Here is an 18,594-nt window from a genome sequence, read left to right as displayed (position 1 = left end):
AAAAAAAGAGATTTTTCTTCGTAAATAAGACACAACAGCGTTTATGAAAACCGTATTTTACGTATTTTGGGCATTTTTAAAAAGATGTAATGAACACCTAAGCGCACTGCTCTCTGGGACGTTTGTTGCGAAGGAAATAAATTTTGAAGTTTCAGTTTTCCACCTGCAACTTTCCGCCGGCAAATCCTTGTTTGTCGTGTATGAACAACTCTAACGTCTTACAGGTGGGTTCAGGCTTGTCCTATGTCTTAGGCATAAGAAATTGGAAGCAGAACATGAGAAGAAGAGATTAGACAGTGGTTTATTCGAATCGGATATTTTTGGGGAGGGGGGCACCGCAACGCTAACTTTTGTTGATGATTTGTTGACTTTTATTTGTTTGGGGTGACTAGATATAAGATTGTTGTGTTTTATTATAAGATGTGAATCAAAATAAAGCTGGAACAAATGTGTTCTTAAACATCAAACAAGTGGCAAATGTAGACAGGAGAATGTTGGAATGATAGAGGTTGTTGAACTGAAAGTAAAAGTTGTTAGGGCAGGTGGTTCGACTTCGGGAACATTCGACAGTGGTTAGCTACAACGTGTTCAATAACATATATAACTGTTAACGTATACACATAGTATACTAGTGTTTCAGCTATCATTTACATCCCATAATGATATCATCGGTTGCTATCAGCAGAGGAACATGTAAAAGTGATTTATAACCCTAGTACAAATTCAATCATGTGAAATATTATAATAGCCGACACTAAAATGTTTTATATGATTTGATTGTGATATAGATTGCAATAGGGATGTATTGAATCCATTGTCTATGACAATTTTATTTTATAACGGTTTTTGTCGTCTTTTTGTTTGTTTCAAAAGAATAAAAGATGTCATCAGTGGGGTTTGGTCAGACCACGAAAAGATACAACATCCCCATTGAACACCTGGACTACAAGTACATCGAGGGGTGTGAGAATGCGCGTGAGCTGGAGAAGATTCTGTACGAGCTGCGATCGGGGGACGAGGGGATCTACCCTGAACTCATCAACTTCTGTGAGAAGAGACTGGAGTCTCTGAAACCTGACAGGTATGGGGAAGGATTAAAATGATATTTAGTCAATTTTTCTAGGAAGGATTAAAAGTTAAGTATCTCCCTTGTAGATCTGTGGTTTGATTTTGACGATAAGATGATTTGAATGATATGATATGTAGTAATTTTCTTTGTCTTTACTTCATCCCAAGGGAGTGAAGCATTGCATTTGGCATGTCTGTGTATGTATGTGTGTGTCTGCCTCGGTGTATGTGTTTTTTTATGTGTGTCTATCTGTGTGTGTGTTTGTATATGTGTGCGTTTGTATGTGTGGCTTTGTGTGTATGTGTGTCTGTCTGTGTGTGTTTCTGTAAATCCCAATTTTTTGTGAATTCCAACACACACAATGGCGCTTAACCGTAATAAACTTTAGTTTTAATGCTTCTATTTTTGTCTGTAGGACTGTAAGAGTTGCAAGGTATTACGGATAAGGGGATGGATGAAGTCTGCCATCTCTGATTGCCTTGCCTGTCTTTGAAAAAAAATCCACATATAGTTGTTAAAATACAGTATAACCCCGTCTCACTTACAGTAAAGCCCTGAGAGTGGACCTGCCCGCTAAGAGGCCATATGACATTGATAACAAGGAGTGGACAGAGATTACACAGGACATTACAGTAAGTACATGGTTCTGGAAAATTTCTTTCCTTGCTGCCTGGTAGGTAAGTTACAGACATATATATAAAGCTGTTGTATGGTGAGTGTAGCCTGGGTGCCATCTGATTACTACCAGGGCTCCTGCGCTCGCTACCCTTTCAGGTAGTAATTTCATGGCACCCAGGCTATGGTAAGTGCAATCGAAGACAGGAACTTCTTTGGTTTTGTTGTTGAAATACTAAGGATTGCTTTGATTGTCAGGTTGGCAAATTGATTGATTGATTAACAGCTTGATTGATTAATTGATTGATTGATTGACGGATAGAATAACAGATTGGTTGATGTGTTCATAGCCGGGAGGAGGAGATCCTTATTTGGCTATCAAACCCATATATGGTAAATGTAGTTTATGACAGTGATGATGATTGACACATTGATTGACATATTCAGAGCTGGGAGGTGGAAAGCCTTCTTTGGTTATCAAACCCATATATGGTAAATGTGATGATGATTGACACATTGATTGACATGTCCAGAGCTGGGAGGAGGAGATTCAGCAGAAGGAGGAGGACCTGAAGAAGCAGCGACAGCAGGTGGTGCATGATGGGAAACTTCCACCGATCAGGGGGTCGGGACAGACCATTGGGACCAGTAAGGTAGGGGTGGTCAGGTTATTGAAGTCCCTGTTTATGATACAAATGCCATAATTGATTATGAAAGAGTTTTAAACCACTTGGTCAAATATCTTCAAAACAAGTAATGTGCATTGATATTGATATTTGTTTTTCTCGATTTGTGCAATAGTTGGTCATTTTGAAAATTTTATATGTTGTTTCTTTTTCATTTTGTCCTTTAGATAGTGCCTTATACAAAAAAAAGAATCCAATCATATGTCTACTAGATTTATCAATTACTAATTGTATTACAATGTATATCCACCTTTGTAGCCTGATTCCGGCACTTCTCCAGCCAACCACCAAAACAAGCCCTCCCAAAAACAGAGCCTGCCCAGAGACTATAGGGCTTGGGACAAGTCAGTAAAATTATTTGTTCTTTGCAAACTTGTTCTTTGTTCCTTGCAAACTTAAGGTAAAGTTACATTGAAGCAAGGAGGTATTTAAAAACCTTTGTGATCTAAGGAAGTTTAGGGCGATGAAGATATGTTCTAAGAAAACCAATCAGTAAAATTATCAGAAATGTACTTATATTGAACATTTGGTTTTGAAAAAAAATTGTTAACAGCTAATAGATATGTATTTACTATTGTAAGTAGAAAATCTTACCATGCTGTAATGAATTGATGTTGTAGAAAGACTAACAAAATATAGACCATGTTAATCATTGTTATTTTTCTCTTTATGTCATGTATGTATGTAATATGACTTGAATGCAGTTGCTGTATGAAATTCACACGTAGGTGAAAAGTAGTCCAAACCATTTAGCATGTATTGAGGGGATTGACTAGTCATCTGCGCACCTGCTATAATTATTCATTTGAGAAAGACCCCCTGTAGCCAACATGGGTTGTCCCAACAGCTGGATACATTGAATTTGATAGAACTTGTACATCCCTCTTACTCACAATGGTACAGTCCACTCATATGGTGTTCATATAGATGTTGGAATATCCCATTTTCATTATAGGTACTTTTTAAGCATAGAAAAATACCCCTTTCAAGTTTTTCATCTGTAAACTCTCATCTACATGTTGAAAATTACCATAGTGTGAAAATCTGAACAGCTGTGAATATAACTGCACAAGACAAGTGCTGTTGTTTTTTGTCAAAAATGGGCTTCAAAAAGTTGTTTTACTGTTGTAATAGAGGGTAGGTACATTGTATGTGTATAACTTCACATAGCAAAGTACAGCTTTATTTTCAATCTCTGACAAAATTGTATTGGCAGATTCATTTTGCACTGATTCTTCATACATGCAGTCTCTTTCAACTTCTCAGTTTGGGCTGACCTGATTTCAAAATGTTGAAAGGCGGTCAGAAAATCTTTCAAGGTGTTTTTCTTTAAATAAGTGTCAATGCTTGGAATTATTACGTCTACATTTGTTCGGTTAGGAAAAAACACTGTTTTCATTAAGATAGAAAGGAACAAAAAACATAACAGAAACAACATGTTTTATCGTCTCTGTTTCAAAAGTATGGAAGCTGGGAGTTAATGTTCAAACTTGTATTATTCTTTTTTTGTAGATTTGATGTAGACAAGGAATTAGAGAAGATGGACCAGGACCAAGGAGTGAAGGAAGACTCCAAGAACATCACCCAGAACCTGGCGAAGGTGAACAAGCTACAGCAGGAGATGAACACCTCAGGTACTAATACTCCCCCTTGTCTTACCATTGATTTCAACTGAAAATCTAGCAGGAAAATCCGATTTTTCTAAAAATGGGATGGCCCCATAACTATTGATGACGTCATCGTGGTAGCATAAAAATTGCATGAATTACTGACATAATACAATAAGGCAATTTTTGATACAAAAAAAAATCAAAATCCATACCTAACTGCAACTTGTACTTTTATAAATCTGAAATAGCTTTTACTCAAGGAATTTGACATACTTAAGTTCCTGTTGTCAGTCACATTTTCAATGGATGAAAATACAAATTCTAACTGTTGAATTGCCAGATTTAAATGTAAATCCGTATAGAAATATGGCCAGGTATGTATTATTGACATAGGGTACAGATGATATTCTCAGAAAAAGATTGTCTTTCATAAGCAAGGAAATTTGCTGTAGTGGATAGTTTCTTATTTGTTTCATGATAGGTCTATTTTGCTATTAAAGTCTTTGTATGAGCTGTGTTACAAGTATTCCTTACTATTACCTTCTATTGGTACTTGCAATAAGCCTTTTTGGCAAGGAGCTGCAATGAATATTCATTGTATTACTGAACAGAGCTCTTGTGTGATGCAGAAATATAGATTTTTTTATAGATTTTTGATATTTCTCAAATTTGATTTAGAAAACCCTAGAAGTTAGAACAAGGAAAGTTCTGGAAAGACAGATAGGCTGACTTCAACACAGAGAAGGTTCTAGGTTTATAGACATACATTTGCAGGGCAGTAGATGCTTCTAGATCATTCCATGTCCTAAAACATGAGAACATGTCTTCCTTTTGTGACTTCCCCAGCCAGACTGAATGGCATGCCCCACATTCCATCCAGAGCTATATTTGGACTTAGGGGTTCCCCCAAATTTAGCCACCAATCAGAGCTGCAGATTGTGGTCACATGATCTGTCTCCTGACCTTTAACACCCAGGCCTGTGTTGACAGCTGGGTTCATATGTCAATGTTTCATCTTAAATCGTTTTGTTGAGGAGACTTTTAGGTGCCATTTTGCCAGTATAATGGTTACAAGTAAGTGCTAGAGCTCTCTTTACAATCGTTAATGCAATGTTTGTTGCTGTGGTTTTGTATTTGAATATGTGCTGAATTTGTGTGTCATTGAGTGACATACGTCAAGTATGAAACTTTGAAAGCATGTCGAGGGTTTTTCCATGCTGGCATGGTTGCCCACATGTGCTCACATGGTAGTTTCATCATCACCTAGATTATATGTGTGCACTGTCTATATAATTTCATTGCTTCAAAAAATTCATCCTTGAGATTGTATTGGATATTGTTTTCCTTAACTTAGGGTTTGATGCCTGTTTTGTTCGATCTACTTTTTCAAGCATTTTTACTGGTACTATTTTTGGATGCTTTTATGTCTTTCTGATATTTTTTCAGCTGTTGGTTGCTATAGCAAGAGTATGTATAATGTATTACATGTGCACATGTGCTTGGTTGTATTTATAGGCTTAAGCTTGGGAGGAATCAAGTTAACAGTGCTCAGATGTTTGACGCCTTGTTTTGAATGAGACTTGCTGTATGTGGATCAATGTTTGCTTTCCCCAAATTTGGGCAGTCAAAGTACATGTACTGGATTAAATACATTATGGTTAATCAATTGTGTTGATTTATGATCATAAAGGCATGAAGTTTGAAATGAAATTTCTCATATTTTTCATTGTTTTCAGACATGTCAGATGAAGAAAAATCCAGAAAAGCAGAGAGGGAAAAAGACAAAGGAAATGAGGTGAAAAATGTTATGAAATGATGAACATAGTGTTGTATGATTTTAATTGTTCTTTTCCTTGTACAAGATTTGCCTACTCGTCCCCCAATTTGACAGTGTCTTTCCTTGATAATTACCATGTTGATCTCTGAAATTACCTTCCAAAGTGAGAAAACAGAAAGTGCACAAATGTTGCAGGGCTCAGTTACATTGTTGTATTTCTGTATTATATTTCAGGCCTTCAAGGCTAATGACTACCTGGAGGCTGAGGTGTACTACACCAGGAGCATCTCTATTGTTCCCTCTGCAGCAGCCTACAACAACAGGGCACTGGCCAGTAAGTAGCATTAATTTATCATTTTCCATACTAAGTTCATTTAACTTTTATTATTATTATACTTAGTAAGGTCCTTTAACTTAATGATTACTAGTATATAGTTTTGAGAAACACCGTAAGGGAAACTGAAGTATGTGTGTTATTCTGAGCTCAAATCAGACCTTTTTACCTCGCTAACAGAACTGAGGCAGGAGAAATGGCAGGACGCAGTAGATGACACCAACGTGGTACTGAAGATGGAACCAGGCAACCTGAAAGGTACTGTGATCCATGTTATATAAATTTTCTAGCCTTCCATTAGACATTTTTACTTTGGCATTTATATTTTGGTGATACAGAACGGACCATATTGGTAGCTAATCTTCAAGCAGATGAAGAAGTGAAGGTTGTTTTGAGCGTATTTGGTGGAGTTTCGTCGTAAAAACGTAAATACTGCTAAGTATGCTCAAAAACAGCCTGAATGCTACATTTACTTGGAGATTGATTGCTAGCTAATCTTCAAGCAGATGCACCAGTGAAGGTTGTTTTGAGCGTAATTGGTGGAGTTTCATTCGTGAAAACGTAAATACTGCTGAGTACGTTAAAAAAAAGCCTGAATGCTACATTTACTTGGAGATGGATTGATAGCTGGCAATATACTAGGACATTTTTCTCAACTAGATTTTTGGATAGATGTCATTATAGCTATATGAACACAAATTATCATGTCCCCAAAATGATCTAATTCTAAGACTTGATGTTTCCCCACAGCCCTGCTGAGAAGAGCCATGGGTAGAAAGGGACTGGGACAGCGGGAGGAGGCCATAGCTGACCTGACTGTTGTACTGGAACAGGAGCCACACAACCCCAAGGCAAAGGTAATAACACTGCTTATTATGGACTTGTTTGAGGAAATCCACACCTCAAGCATGTTTAAAAAAAACCACCGCACTTATTGGAAACAGTAGGGGTCTATCCCACTACGACTGATGGTTCAAAACCTACAGTCCTATGGTTAAAGTACCTAGTGCTATTGTCATATTGAGCCACAGACTTTTGCAATTAAGCCCTGCCAATTGTGGGCTCCTCGCAATTCAGCCCCTGGCTACAAAGAGAGAGTAGTCGGCCTACCTAATTTTAAATGTACCCAATAACCAAATCATGCTTCTAGCACCTTTCCCACTGGTCAGAGCCCTTACTGGTAGGGGCTCCATAGAGCCTTGGGCAGTGAGAATTTGTGTTATACCTGTTAGACTATTGACAAGCTCTTTTTAACCCTTCATTGATGAATTCTCCACAGGCCATGCTGAAAGAAGTCCAAGATCAAAAAGCCACTGAAAAAGCAGAGGAGGCCAAGAAGTCAAAGGAGCTGCTGAAAAATATACAAGACACAACTTCAAAGGAAGGGTCAAAGGGTAAAGGTCGCAGGATGGTGATTGAGGAGGTGGATGGTACCATGGATGTGGAGGGGGGAGACACTGAGTCTGAGGAGGAAGAAAAGGAAGCTGAGGATGCTCAAGATGTAAGAAATTTTGTTACAAAAACTTTCGAGTATGTAAGCTTTACTCGAGGCCAAGCTCTTGTGTTTCTCTCACAAAGAATTGTGCTAGTTATAGATTTAGCTATTCTAGCGGAGTTTTTTCCCCCCAAGTTGTTGCTTAACTGACTTCGGGATTAGCATACAGCTCTCTTAAAAGTAGGGAAAAGTTAAATTGAAAAACTCACAATAAAAAGGATATGAGGTATCATTTTGATGGTCCTTTCACATGGATTAACAAAGGTAATGGCATGTTGTTTTGACACATGAAATACTTTTGAAGTGTATTGAACTGAAATGCATGTGATTTTTGCCATTTCACAGGAGGAGAAAGAAGACGCATCTAAACCTGCGGAAAAGCTTCAGGAAGAGAAGAAAGTTGTAGAAACTCCTGTGGAAACCTCAGTAGAAACAATCACAAAATCTGAGTCTACTGTAGAACCAACCTCGGCACCAAAAGAAGCACAAAAAGAAACAACAAAACCTGAAGACACAGAAAAATCTTCTAGCACAGAAGAAGCTGCTCAAGAAAATGTAACAAACGGCCAGGAAAATGTTGCCCCTCCTGCTCCAACCCCATCACCCCCGCCCCCACTGCCAGATGGTGTGGTCCGCCTGAAGGATGCTGGGAACAGTCTGTACCAACAGGGCCAGTATGCCGCAGCAGTGAAAAAGTACACCCAGGCTATCACTGAGCTGGAGAAAGGTTGGTCTGCCATTCATTTGTATTTCCTATCATTGCAAAGATTTTCTTCTGTGGAACTTGAAGCGTATTGCTTGAGAGTTGAGACGAAGCATAACGCTTTTTCAGTAGCGGATAGCAGATGCAATGCAGTTGCACTATTAGCCTTACTGCCTAAGAATTTGATAGATTTTGTGGCAGATCCAGAAATGTACATTGCATTGTTGATGATCATTGTAAATGTGGCAAAAGACTTTCTGCCTTGGAAGACGTTCGTGCCCTTTGAGTGTTTTTAAAGGTTGTAATAGGTTAAACTTTGTCTTTTGAATTTGAAGTACCTATTATGATATATAACAAGAGTTCTACGACCTCATACCTTCGCGAAATGATTTTGACCTTTATGACTGACGTATTAGGAGTGTTTTTCATCAATCAAAAATCATACCAGTTGATCCTCCTCACCCAAATAACATAAGTTGTCCAAACCTCCTTGTTATGATTATGAGCTTAACAAAGAAGGTTATGCTAACATTTTTCATCAATAATGCAAATAAGCTCCTTATTAGCATAATTTGATTCAATGGTGTTCACATTCACACAACTTCTAAATGCAACAAGTATGAAATTGCCGTTATTTACTAGTATGGAATGATAGTAGTTTCTCATGAATTATGCAAATTAGGCCTACATTTGCATAATTTCTATCTATTGACATTCCTCTCTTCCTCAGTTACAAATGTCACATATTTGAATAGTCATATCATGGAACACAGCAGGTTTTTAAAATTGCCTCATTAATTATAATCTGATTTGCATAATTATCATCCAATCATACAAAGCATCACATAAGCTATCTACATACCAAAAATCATGACCATCCATCAAGCCCATCTCGAGTTATATTATTTTCTCATTGATTATGTAAATGAGGTTCTCATTTGCATAGCTGATATCTATTAATATTTCTCTCTTCCTCAGTTACATATGTCACATGTTTGCGAGTCCTATCATGGAAATTGATGAATGTATAAACTTTCCTCATTAATTATGCAAATTAGTTACTGATTTGCATAATAAGTATCCAATCATGTACATCATCGCTCAAGCTATGTACATGCAAAAAATCATGACCTTCCATCAAGCCCTTCTTGAGTTATTCCCTTTCAATGTCTGAAGCAAAACCTACCCCTGCAGTTCCAAAAAAGTTGCTAGGGGGCCCAAACCTATACCACTTACTCTCTGCCCAACGAGCTATCTACCACTCAAAAATCAGTTCCATAGCATGTCCACAACACGAGATATCATAACATGAAGTTCCGCTGCAGTACCGTAACAAGCCGATAGGGGGCCCAAAATCTAATCATTTTCAGGTTTCATCGAGACCTACCAACATACCAAATACCAAGACAATCCTTCCAAGAATTCTCGACTTATCGTGTTCACTAACAGACACACAGACATGCTCGGTATTCCCATGCTGTGGCACTGCATTAATGACTGTTCTTACTCATATAAGGCCGTGTATATCCAACTTTGGTCAAAATTTGTATGTTTCAGTCTTTTAATTGGTGTAAGGAGATATCTTTGTGGTTTGGTTTCACATGCTCCGAGTGGACTCTTCCAGGCTGGGAGTAGGTCAAAGTTGACGATTGTTTTCGTCTGTCAGCTGTTACGAGAGAACCAGCTGGTCAACTGTCTATTTTCTTTGCATGATTCTAAAGTAGACAGATGTGGCTTTCTGGTGCATAAGAATTTTTGGGGCTTGCAATTAAGGTGAATCCTTTTCTGAGCCCTTGTTTTAGTGCTTTAAAGCATTACTGCCTACCAGGGCAAGCCTATCTCTTGTATCTGCCCTACAGCTGGCTGATAGCCAATTTGTCCCTGGCAGCTGCAGTACATGTAACTGACGGTTTCCTGCCTGCCTCATGACCCCTCATGACCAACTTTGCCCCCCATCTGTGACCCCATCAATATCCCCTGAAACATTATACAGCCCACACGTCGCAACCAGAACGCATAGTAAAGCATACAATTGAACACATTTTTACACTTTTCTCGTTAATTATGCAAAACACTTCGCCCAAAATCTAATCATCTTGAGATTTGCCACATACACACCGACACACCAACTACGACAACAAACCATCCAGGCGTTCTCGACTTATTCTGTTCACTAACAGACACACAGACAAGCACCGTCGCATAACCTTCTCGACGAAACCATTCGTCGCGAAGGTAATAAGACAAAATCAGCTGATATAGTAGAACCATAAGAGGGCAGAGGTTTAAATATGCAGTGTCTTTGTGTTTGTTGACATCTAACTGTAATTACACATTGTATCACTCCATGGAATAACTCTTTTACTCTCTTTTGTATATTGACATTTGTAGAAGAAGCTGACCACAGTCAGGGCCTGTCTACCCTGTACAGTAACCGTGCAGCCGGTAAGAATAAGGTCGGAGATGTGAAGGGTTGCCTTGATGACTGTGACCACGCCCTAGAGCTCCAGCCACACTCCTGGAAACCCCTCCTCAGGAGGGCCACGGCTTACGAGCACCTTGAGAAGTAAGCTGTTCCCTTATGCAGGGCTGAGCCTTGAAATTCATTTTTAGGGGGATAGGTGCACTGGTGCCCCTAACGTAAAAATCTATAGCTAGGTGAACAGAAAGAATTTTGGGTGCACAAAATAAGATAGTAGAATGTCAGCAAAACATAATTATTACAAATCGTACTGCCTCTCTTAACAACTTCAATCTGTAATTCTATAGCTAATTCTAATGATATTACCTTAGTTGTTCAGTGCTAACAGTATGATGACTTTTTCCTGTTGTGTGCATTTATTCATCATGTTTGGTTCAGTTAGAGCACAATTTTATTTTGATGAAAAGGAAATGGTGACGAATTTCTGTTTGTATGTTCCAGGTTCAGGCAGGCGTATGTTGACTACAAACATGTGCTGAACATCGACCCCAGCAACATACAGGCCCAGCAGGGGTCACACAGGTCAGTGTCCTCAAATGACCCTCAATCAGTCTTGTTGTTATTGGACCGGCACCTTCAAACATCTTATGTTTTATTACAACACAATGTGATTTTTTTGTGGTCAATCAGAAAAGTTAGATTACACTTCAACTGGTTTCTCTCAGGTGTCTTTCACAATGTTTCTTGCATAGTTTGTGGCAGAAGTAAGGGGAAGAAATCATTGTTAAAAACCTCAAAAAGTTAGGAAACTAACACACATAACAAATAGAAATAGCTGTATAAGTATACTGTATATGTAATACTGATATGAATTGTTGATTTCTCTTCTTAGATCAGCACAAATGCTGAAAGACTTAGATGGACCCAACTGGAGGACAAAACTACCCACCATTCCCACTTACAGCCCCCAGAGTGCACATAGAACTGTTTCCCCGGCAATCCCACCACCAACCAATCAGATCCCAGAACCTAGCAAGCCGGTAGCCAATGAAATTAAAGCACCTGAAACCAAACAACCAATGGTCAATGGAGTCAAAGAGCCATCAGCCAATGAAACAAAAGCATCCAAACCAAACAGAGAAAAGGAAAATGCGGAAAAATCTACAAGTAAAAAGGCTGAAAGTTCCAAAAAAGCACACGAAACAAAGAAAGACAAGACGGAAGCAAAGAAGGAATCAAAGAAGGAAGCAAAGAATGAAGCAAAGAAGGAAGCAAAGAAGGAAGATAAAAAGAAAATGCCCACAAAAAGTGAGAAAAAGCAAACAAAATCAACGTCCCCTCGAGATACTTTCCTGCAGTTTAAGGAAAAAGGGAACACACTAGTCAAGAAAGGACACTTTGGGCCTGCTACCCAGTGTTACACCAAGTGTATAGAGCTCTCTCCTGACCAGGCTGTGGCTTACTGTAACAGAGCTCTCTGCCATCTGAAAATGACCAGGGTAAGTCTAGATATTTCTCTCTTTCTCCTCTCCCTCTCTCTTTCTCATGTGCTTCCTCTCTCTCCCACTCCCTTGCTCTTGTTTCTACAAACCTACCTCTTTGGAGTTGTAAGCTTGTTTTAAAGTTGTTGTGAGAAAGGGACTCCTCACCTAAGTACTAGTATTTGATGGGTAAAAGAAGACAGTTAATCAATGATGATAATCTAGTCTTTATTGATGTTCATCTGCAAGCTTTTGGATTTTTAAAATCTAACTTTGAACTCAGGCTGAAGATAAGGGTTTGTTTATCCAAGGACATTATATAGGATGTCCTTGGTTTATCTTTCAATATTTGTGCCTTTTTGTACAACTCTATTGTAACAAGACATCTATGTTTTCTGCCCTCCCCAGCCTAATGAAGCGGAGGCTGATTGTAACAAGACCCTGGAGTTGGAGGAGAAGAATATCAAGGCTTACTTCAGACGGGCTCAGGCCAGGAAGGTAAGAGGACAGTTATTATCCAGTCTACTAGAAATGCATGTCTTGAGTAATGATGAGTAAGAGTCTACCTCATTTCAATTCATAAAGAAGATAGTTTGAGTTTGTCATACAATGCACAACAAAGGAATATTTGATAAATGTTAAGACTTTTTATGTAAAATCACATTCTACCCTACTTATATTTTTAAACAAAGGGAAAAAAGAAGTAAAAGAAGTCGACTACATGTACCTTGATTTTCAATAAACTAAGGAAAAGAATCTCAAATCAAAGCATGTTCAGTATACTGCTGGATTAATAGCTAAGATTTAGTTACTCGATAGTTAAGACTGCATGGATGTATGGAGAAGTTACAGAACACTTCTAGAACTTACAAGTATGAACATTGCATCTCTCCTATCCTGACATAAGGGTCCTTCAACCTTGTTTGTAGACATATTTTACTTACCCTTCCTGTAACCCCAGATGCTGAAGAGGTACAGCGAGGCTGCGAAGGATCTGACTGAGCTGCTCAAACTTGACCCCAAGAATAAGGCTGCTAAAATTGAACTGGACGACGTCAAGGAACTGTGGAGACAGGTGAGGAGGGGGATGTGGGAACTTGCATGGTTTTTGTGTCTGGAATGTTGCATGTCTAATGCACTCTAAAAAAGGGGGGGGTGCAGGATTTGAAATGTTTTGGCATCCTAACCGCCCTTCTGTTCTTCCTGGTATTTGTTCTGTTCTATTTTTACCTCAAAACTTTTTGCCTTCTGTCCATTTCATCTTCAGAATTTACGAGCACAGTTTTAATTTTTTCTACTTTGACTTTCTAGTACTAGACATTCTCTTTTATCATTGATACATTCAAGGTCATGATTCGAAAAAATCTCAATATCCCCTTTTTTATGTTGACTTCCTTCACTTGTTCGCATTCCCCTCCATTTTCAGAAATCAAACATAGTCTTTTCAATAATCTTTATTGTCAAAAAATTGGAACTAATATATATGTCTCAGGGAAAAGAGATTATGATGCAAAATCAGTCATAGGCCTACACCTAAACCATGTTCAACAAAGCTGTATTACATGTATGTAGAAAATGTACATTGTAGCACCTACATTGTATACCTCAAGATATTGGCCGAAATTCTGGTAGCAGGAGAGATTTTACTCACTTTTTGTGCGATTATGGGACTGACCTTCAACTTCAACAGAGTTCATTAAGCTCTTTTCCTTTATACACAAAATGAAATATCATTCAGGCCATCATGGGCAACAAAAATGAATATCTATGGACAGAATATTCTGGGTAACCAATTCAACAGTCTAACAAGAACAAAACACCACTAATGTTGCATTGTGTGGAGTATGTTTAGCATGTGTGTACTGATAGCATGTGCATGCCGTGTTGGAATCCCCACCTATAGGAGCTCAGATCGCTTCAAGGGGGTAAAGATAAGGATTCTGGGAAGGCTACAAAGGATGCTGGGAAGAGCAGGAGGAGAGTAGTAGTTGAGGAGGGGGAAGACAGCGACAGCGAGGAGGAAACAACGGTAGGTTATAAACAGCAGGGCTAGAAATAAACAAACAAAAAAGAAAATTTTCATAAGAGAAATTCAACATTATCAATTCACAGTTCTGGTATAAAACCTGGTTCTCAAGTTCTTTCCTTTAGTCACTGACAAAAGATAGCGGATGCTGTCTGAAACGTCTGACTGTTTCAAAATTATTCAGTTGCTTGAGTAGCTGTTTTTTGGCATAATAAACAAATTCTTTTATATCTGAAACTTTTTGAATTCTGAGCAAGCAAAACTTTTGAAAGAGCAACTATTTGGGTGTTTTTGGAGATGTAACAAAATTTCAGCCAAGGAATTACATCAAATTTTAAGCATTGAGTGTTTCTAGTCCTGCTGTTATTTTCCATTTTTGCGTAGTCAACGTAACACTAGTGAAATGCATGTACACGTGTAGTATCAAATGCAGAAAGTAGACTAGCAAGCATTGTGATTCAAACTAGTGCCTGTATTGCTTAATGCTATCAATACTAGTTTAACTAACCAGTTAACCTCTTCAGTTGCCAGGAGTTTTAGCTAATGTCTTCGACTTTGTTTCTTATTCCTTAAGGCGGAGGGTATTAAGGGAGACCCCATGGAACCTGAGGGGCCCAAAGCGACAAGTCCCTCCACCAAGAGGAAGCTGAAGGCCAAAGTTGAGGAAGCATCAAGGCAAGCCAAGGTGATTCTGAGGAGCTTTTATTTCTAGCTTAAGGTTAACATTTTAACCTTCTCCCTGCTGCCCGACTTTGGAACCCAGAGAATTGGGTGCCAAACTACTACTCAGATTGCTGAAGGTTAATGTATCAAACAAAATAAAAATTATATCGAGTTGCTTGAGTAACTGTTATTTAGCATATCTTATGTGATGTTGATGTCTAACCTTCATCAACGTATAAAAGAAAAACCTTTCTTTACATTTTTCTTAGCTTCCCATGGAAGACATCTTAGATACGTATTATTGCTCCTTGGACCATCATTAGAACAAAAACGTTGTCTTCAACCTCATTCCTTTTTTCCTGCAGAGTTCTCCGTACCTGTTCATGACCGCCTGGAGCGCCCTAAAGAACAGTGACGACAATGAGCTGTACTTGGGTCTGCTCAAGAGCATCGCTCCAGATGAGTTGCCAAAAGGTGCTTGTCCCCCTGTTTTTGTGTTTGCTTGTGTCATTGGAAGGGCACATGGTCAAGACCATTTGTCATGAAATGATTAAATGCAAACAGTCAACACAATACAATATCATACAAATGTTACCGTATATGACTAACACAAAGTCAAAGTTGATAAGCCTTTTACATCATGTTCCTCTCCAAGTCCATTAAACTCTTTCAGCATCACTAGCTTTTTATAAAACCTACACCAAATGTATCTGGACACTTCAAAGGGTCCATCTGTGCACAGTACACATACATGTACTTTCCTTCATAATTGCTTCATGATGGCTTCATAATAATGTACATGTACTTTATTTTTCAGTTGTGAGTAACAAGATGGACGCCGACATGATCAACAAGATAGTCCATGTCTTGAAGGAAGAGGATGTTGTCAACAGAGGTGGGTCTACAATATAATAAGATAATAACTCCCACAGCTTTGAAACAGTTCTTTGGTATACTTTCTGCACATCCATGCCAGTTTTCCTTTGTTTCTAAGATGTTGCAAAATTGTGATATCATTTCTAGGGCCTCACTGAAAAGTAGTGGGTAGATGCGAGAGCCGCCCTGGTTGAAAAAAAAGAACAATATTTGTGTGTAATAACTGTAAATAATCAGACAAGTTTATGATAGATTAGGCCAGACCAATTTATTTTCTTGGTGTATATATAATGGAATTAAAAAAAAATGCTAGATTGGAAAATCAACATGAACACAGAATCTCAGAGGAAAGTTTGTACTTTGGTGCACACAGTTTCAGGGAGTGAACAGGGTCGGGTGCAAGTTTTAACCCCAGCCTTCTGTTTTAATGATGTCCTTGTGCTAGAATTTTACCAAAAAATCTGTTAACCAAGAAATTAAATTAGTGTAGCATTATATATACATGTGTTTGGATAAGACGTACATTGTACTACTTTAATATACGGTACATGTATTAATATAATCAAGTGGGAATAGTGAGGAATTCGAACACCTTTCCTTCCAAGACACCTGTCCCTCCCTCTCGAATGTTTTTATGAAGTTTGTTTTGATTCTATATTTTTTGTTTTCTTCAGAGCCAGCCCTGGTGTACCAGTATGTCTACTACATCACAAAGGCCAACCGCTTCAACATTCTGAAAACCTTCCTTACTGCCAAGGATAAGAACTGTGAGTATTGCAGGGGTCACCTTGTTTTAGCTTTATTGAAATGGGACTGCACAAATGCCTCATACCAGTATGTTAGAAAATACAACACTAAGAAATTGACTTGCAGTAGTTTTAAAATATTCAGACAGTGTAAAAGAGATCACAGGGTTTTTTGAATTGCATTTTGAATGGTGGCATAAAGCCGGCATTTTGAATGGTGGCATAAAGCCGGCATCCTCATGTATAAGGCTCAGCTTCAGGAATCAAACCTCTGCACCTAAAAAAACCTAAGTAAACACATATCAAGAAGATTAGGGTGACCCGGCATGCTTGGCTGAAAACGCGAGTTGTACCCTACTTTGTTTCCAACATAAATTTTGTTGTTACTGTTTGCCCTCAATAAATGTATACTTTGAAGACTTTTCATACTTTGTCTTGTCAATTTTTTGAGATTCATGCCATTCTCTTTTTACAGATATCTGTTCTACCCTGAACTGCCTCCTGAACCAGCCATGTACGGAGTACACAAAAGAAGACATCAATGCACTTAAGAAGGCATTTGTCTTCTAATGACGTTCTGATGACCAACATTGGTGGCATGACAAATATTTAACGTCAAAGGAATATCCTGTATTTGTGAGACGGTGAAATGTTCTAGGGATACTGAAAATAACCTTGAATGGATACTGCTGGCTATGTTTCCAAAGATTGAATTGCTAATTAGAAATGGTTAAAGTTTTGTCTCGCAATACAATTAAAGAAACTTTGAATACGTATTGCACCAATGCAGATGAGCTTTCATTCTAACTAAGGAATGCCTTCAAAGCTCCAACTCTTTAAGAGTATTATTGATGATGATGATGATAACTAACATCTTTTCAAGAGATAAAAGGATGTCTAGAACAACTATCCAACTTAGGGATGTTGCTTGCTAAATATCCATAGTACTTAAACATTAGAATGTCATGCCATGATTTCAATGTCACATGGGGTATGGTGAGAGAAATATGTTGTGGGTGTAGCACAATCCGAGGAAGTCTCACCTACATCATCAAATGGCATAGGTGTTTCACAAAAGAATATTTACATGTATAGCTTAGAAAGTCTATAATACCGGAATGCTAATATACAGATCCCTAGTCTCCAAGCAGATATTGGGGAGGCTAAATCGTTAAGTTTTCCTAGCTGCCCATTTCTGTGTCCAACTTCCATCCTAACACATGTCCCTCCACTCTGTCTGTAACTGCTTGTAAAAAACAGTAAGATAGCAAAGTTTAAAATAAAAAAAGATATTGCAGGCTTAAAATGAAATGCTTCAGAGAGTAAAATACAAATGTACATTGTAGAATGTGATGTTGTGAGATTATATGTACTTTGATTTGCTGTTCACCAGGTGCAAAGGAAAAGTAGAATTCACCATGAAAACAAGGTTATTTCCTGATACCAATTTTTGTACAATTGTGTGCAGATTAACTGGTCAGAAATCTTGTCCTCATTACAATGCAGTACATTAAGCACAATGTCACAATCATACTTAGTGCAGTATTAAGTTAGCTTATTTTCAAAGAGGACAGAAGAGACTCTGGAGCTATGATAGGTTTGGATACCAGGCCAGCATAAAGTTAAGAGAGTCCAGGGGTAGAAATGTGCCACTTGTGAACATATGAACCTGGACTGGGTTGTGCAAGTAGTTGAGATGTCTCACTCTTGTAGTTGATACAGTTGGTCATGTTTATTAGGAGTTCTTAAACAAAGCTGAAAAATATGATAGGAAATGGAAAATACTGGTGTGCTTTCATGACTTGTTTTTTTTCAGTTGCAAAGGAGACAGTGTTTTTGTTGTTGTTATAAATATAGCAAAATGTTTGTATTTGTGTGTTTGATTTTGTTAAGTGTGTAGTATAGATTAAGTATTACTGTTTTGTGTTTTGTATGACTACTTTATGTATTATCGTAAATTGGTGGAAATATCAAAGTAGATACATTTGATTACATGCTGTTGCGAAGTTATCCTATATGACATTAAATTGGACTATTCATGAATGTTGCAGGTGTGCATGTGTGTTAAGTCTGAAACTGAGATCAATACAA

General features: G+C 38.2%; 1 protein-coding gene across 3 annotated transcripts; it reads left to right on the top strand.

Annotated features, from left to right (window-relative positions):
• The first annotated feature begins 90 nt into the window (after window positions 1–90).
• On the top strand, window positions 91–17,359 carry LOC136423924 (sperm-associated antigen 1-like). Of its 3 annotated transcripts, XM_066412322.1 has the most exons (23): window positions 91–224; window positions 874–1,081; window positions 1,617–1,701; window positions 2,218–2,337; window positions 2,629–2,714; window positions 3,883–4,004; window positions 5,717–5,775; window positions 5,992–6,091; window positions 6,272–6,349; window positions 6,842–6,948; window positions 7,371–7,592; window positions 7,932–8,313; window positions 10,681–10,855; window positions 11,213–11,293; window positions 11,604–12,210; window positions 12,601–12,690; window positions 13,154–13,267; window positions 14,096–14,221; window positions 14,793–14,903; window positions 15,247–15,355; window positions 15,699–15,776; window positions 16,432–16,524; window positions 16,979–17,359. In XM_066412322.1, the coding sequence occupies exons 2-23, from the start codon at window positions 882–884 to the stop codon at window positions 17,071–17,073; spliced, it is 3,240 nt and encodes a 1,079-aa protein (XP_066268419.1). In that variant the 5' UTR covers window positions 91–224; window positions 874–881; the 3' UTR covers window positions 17,074–17,359. The 3 variants fall into 3 exon arrangements, with proteins under 3 accessions (XP_066268419.1, XP_066268420.1, XP_066268421.1); XM_066412323.1 differs by lacking the exon at window positions 14,096–14,221; XM_066412324.1 differs by lacking the exons at window positions 91–224; window positions 874–1,081; window positions 1,617–1,701; ... (1 more) ...; window positions 2,629–2,714; window positions 3,883–4,004 and adding an exon at window positions 4,945–5,054.
• Window positions 17,360–18,594: the final 1,235 nt, after the last annotated feature.

This window comes from Branchiostoma lanceolatum, chromosome 18 (assembly GCF_035083965.1).
Source record: "Branchiostoma lanceolatum isolate klBraLanc5 chromosome 18, klBraLanc5.hap2, whole genome shotgun sequence".
NCBI classification, from domain to species: domain Eukaryota; kingdom Metazoa; phylum Chordata; class Leptocardii; order Amphioxiformes; family Branchiostomatidae; genus Branchiostoma; species Branchiostoma lanceolatum.
This window is presented reverse-complemented; position numbering and strand designations above follow the sequence as displayed.

Bases quoted from the DNA above. Each gene is read 5' to 3' on its own strand.
- LOC136423924 (XM_066412322.1), top strand. From the start codon at position 882: ATGTCATCAGTGGGGTTTGGTCAGACCACGAAAAGATACAACATCCCC. The intron at 1,082-1,616 runs GTATGGGGAAGG...TCTCACTTACAG, and splicing joins GAGTCTCTGAAACCTGACAG to TAAAGCCCTGAGAGTGGACC. The intron at 2,338-2,628 runs GTAGGGGTGGTC...CCACCTTTGTAG, and splicing joins AGACCATTGGGACCAGTAAG to CCTGATTCCGGCACTTCTCC.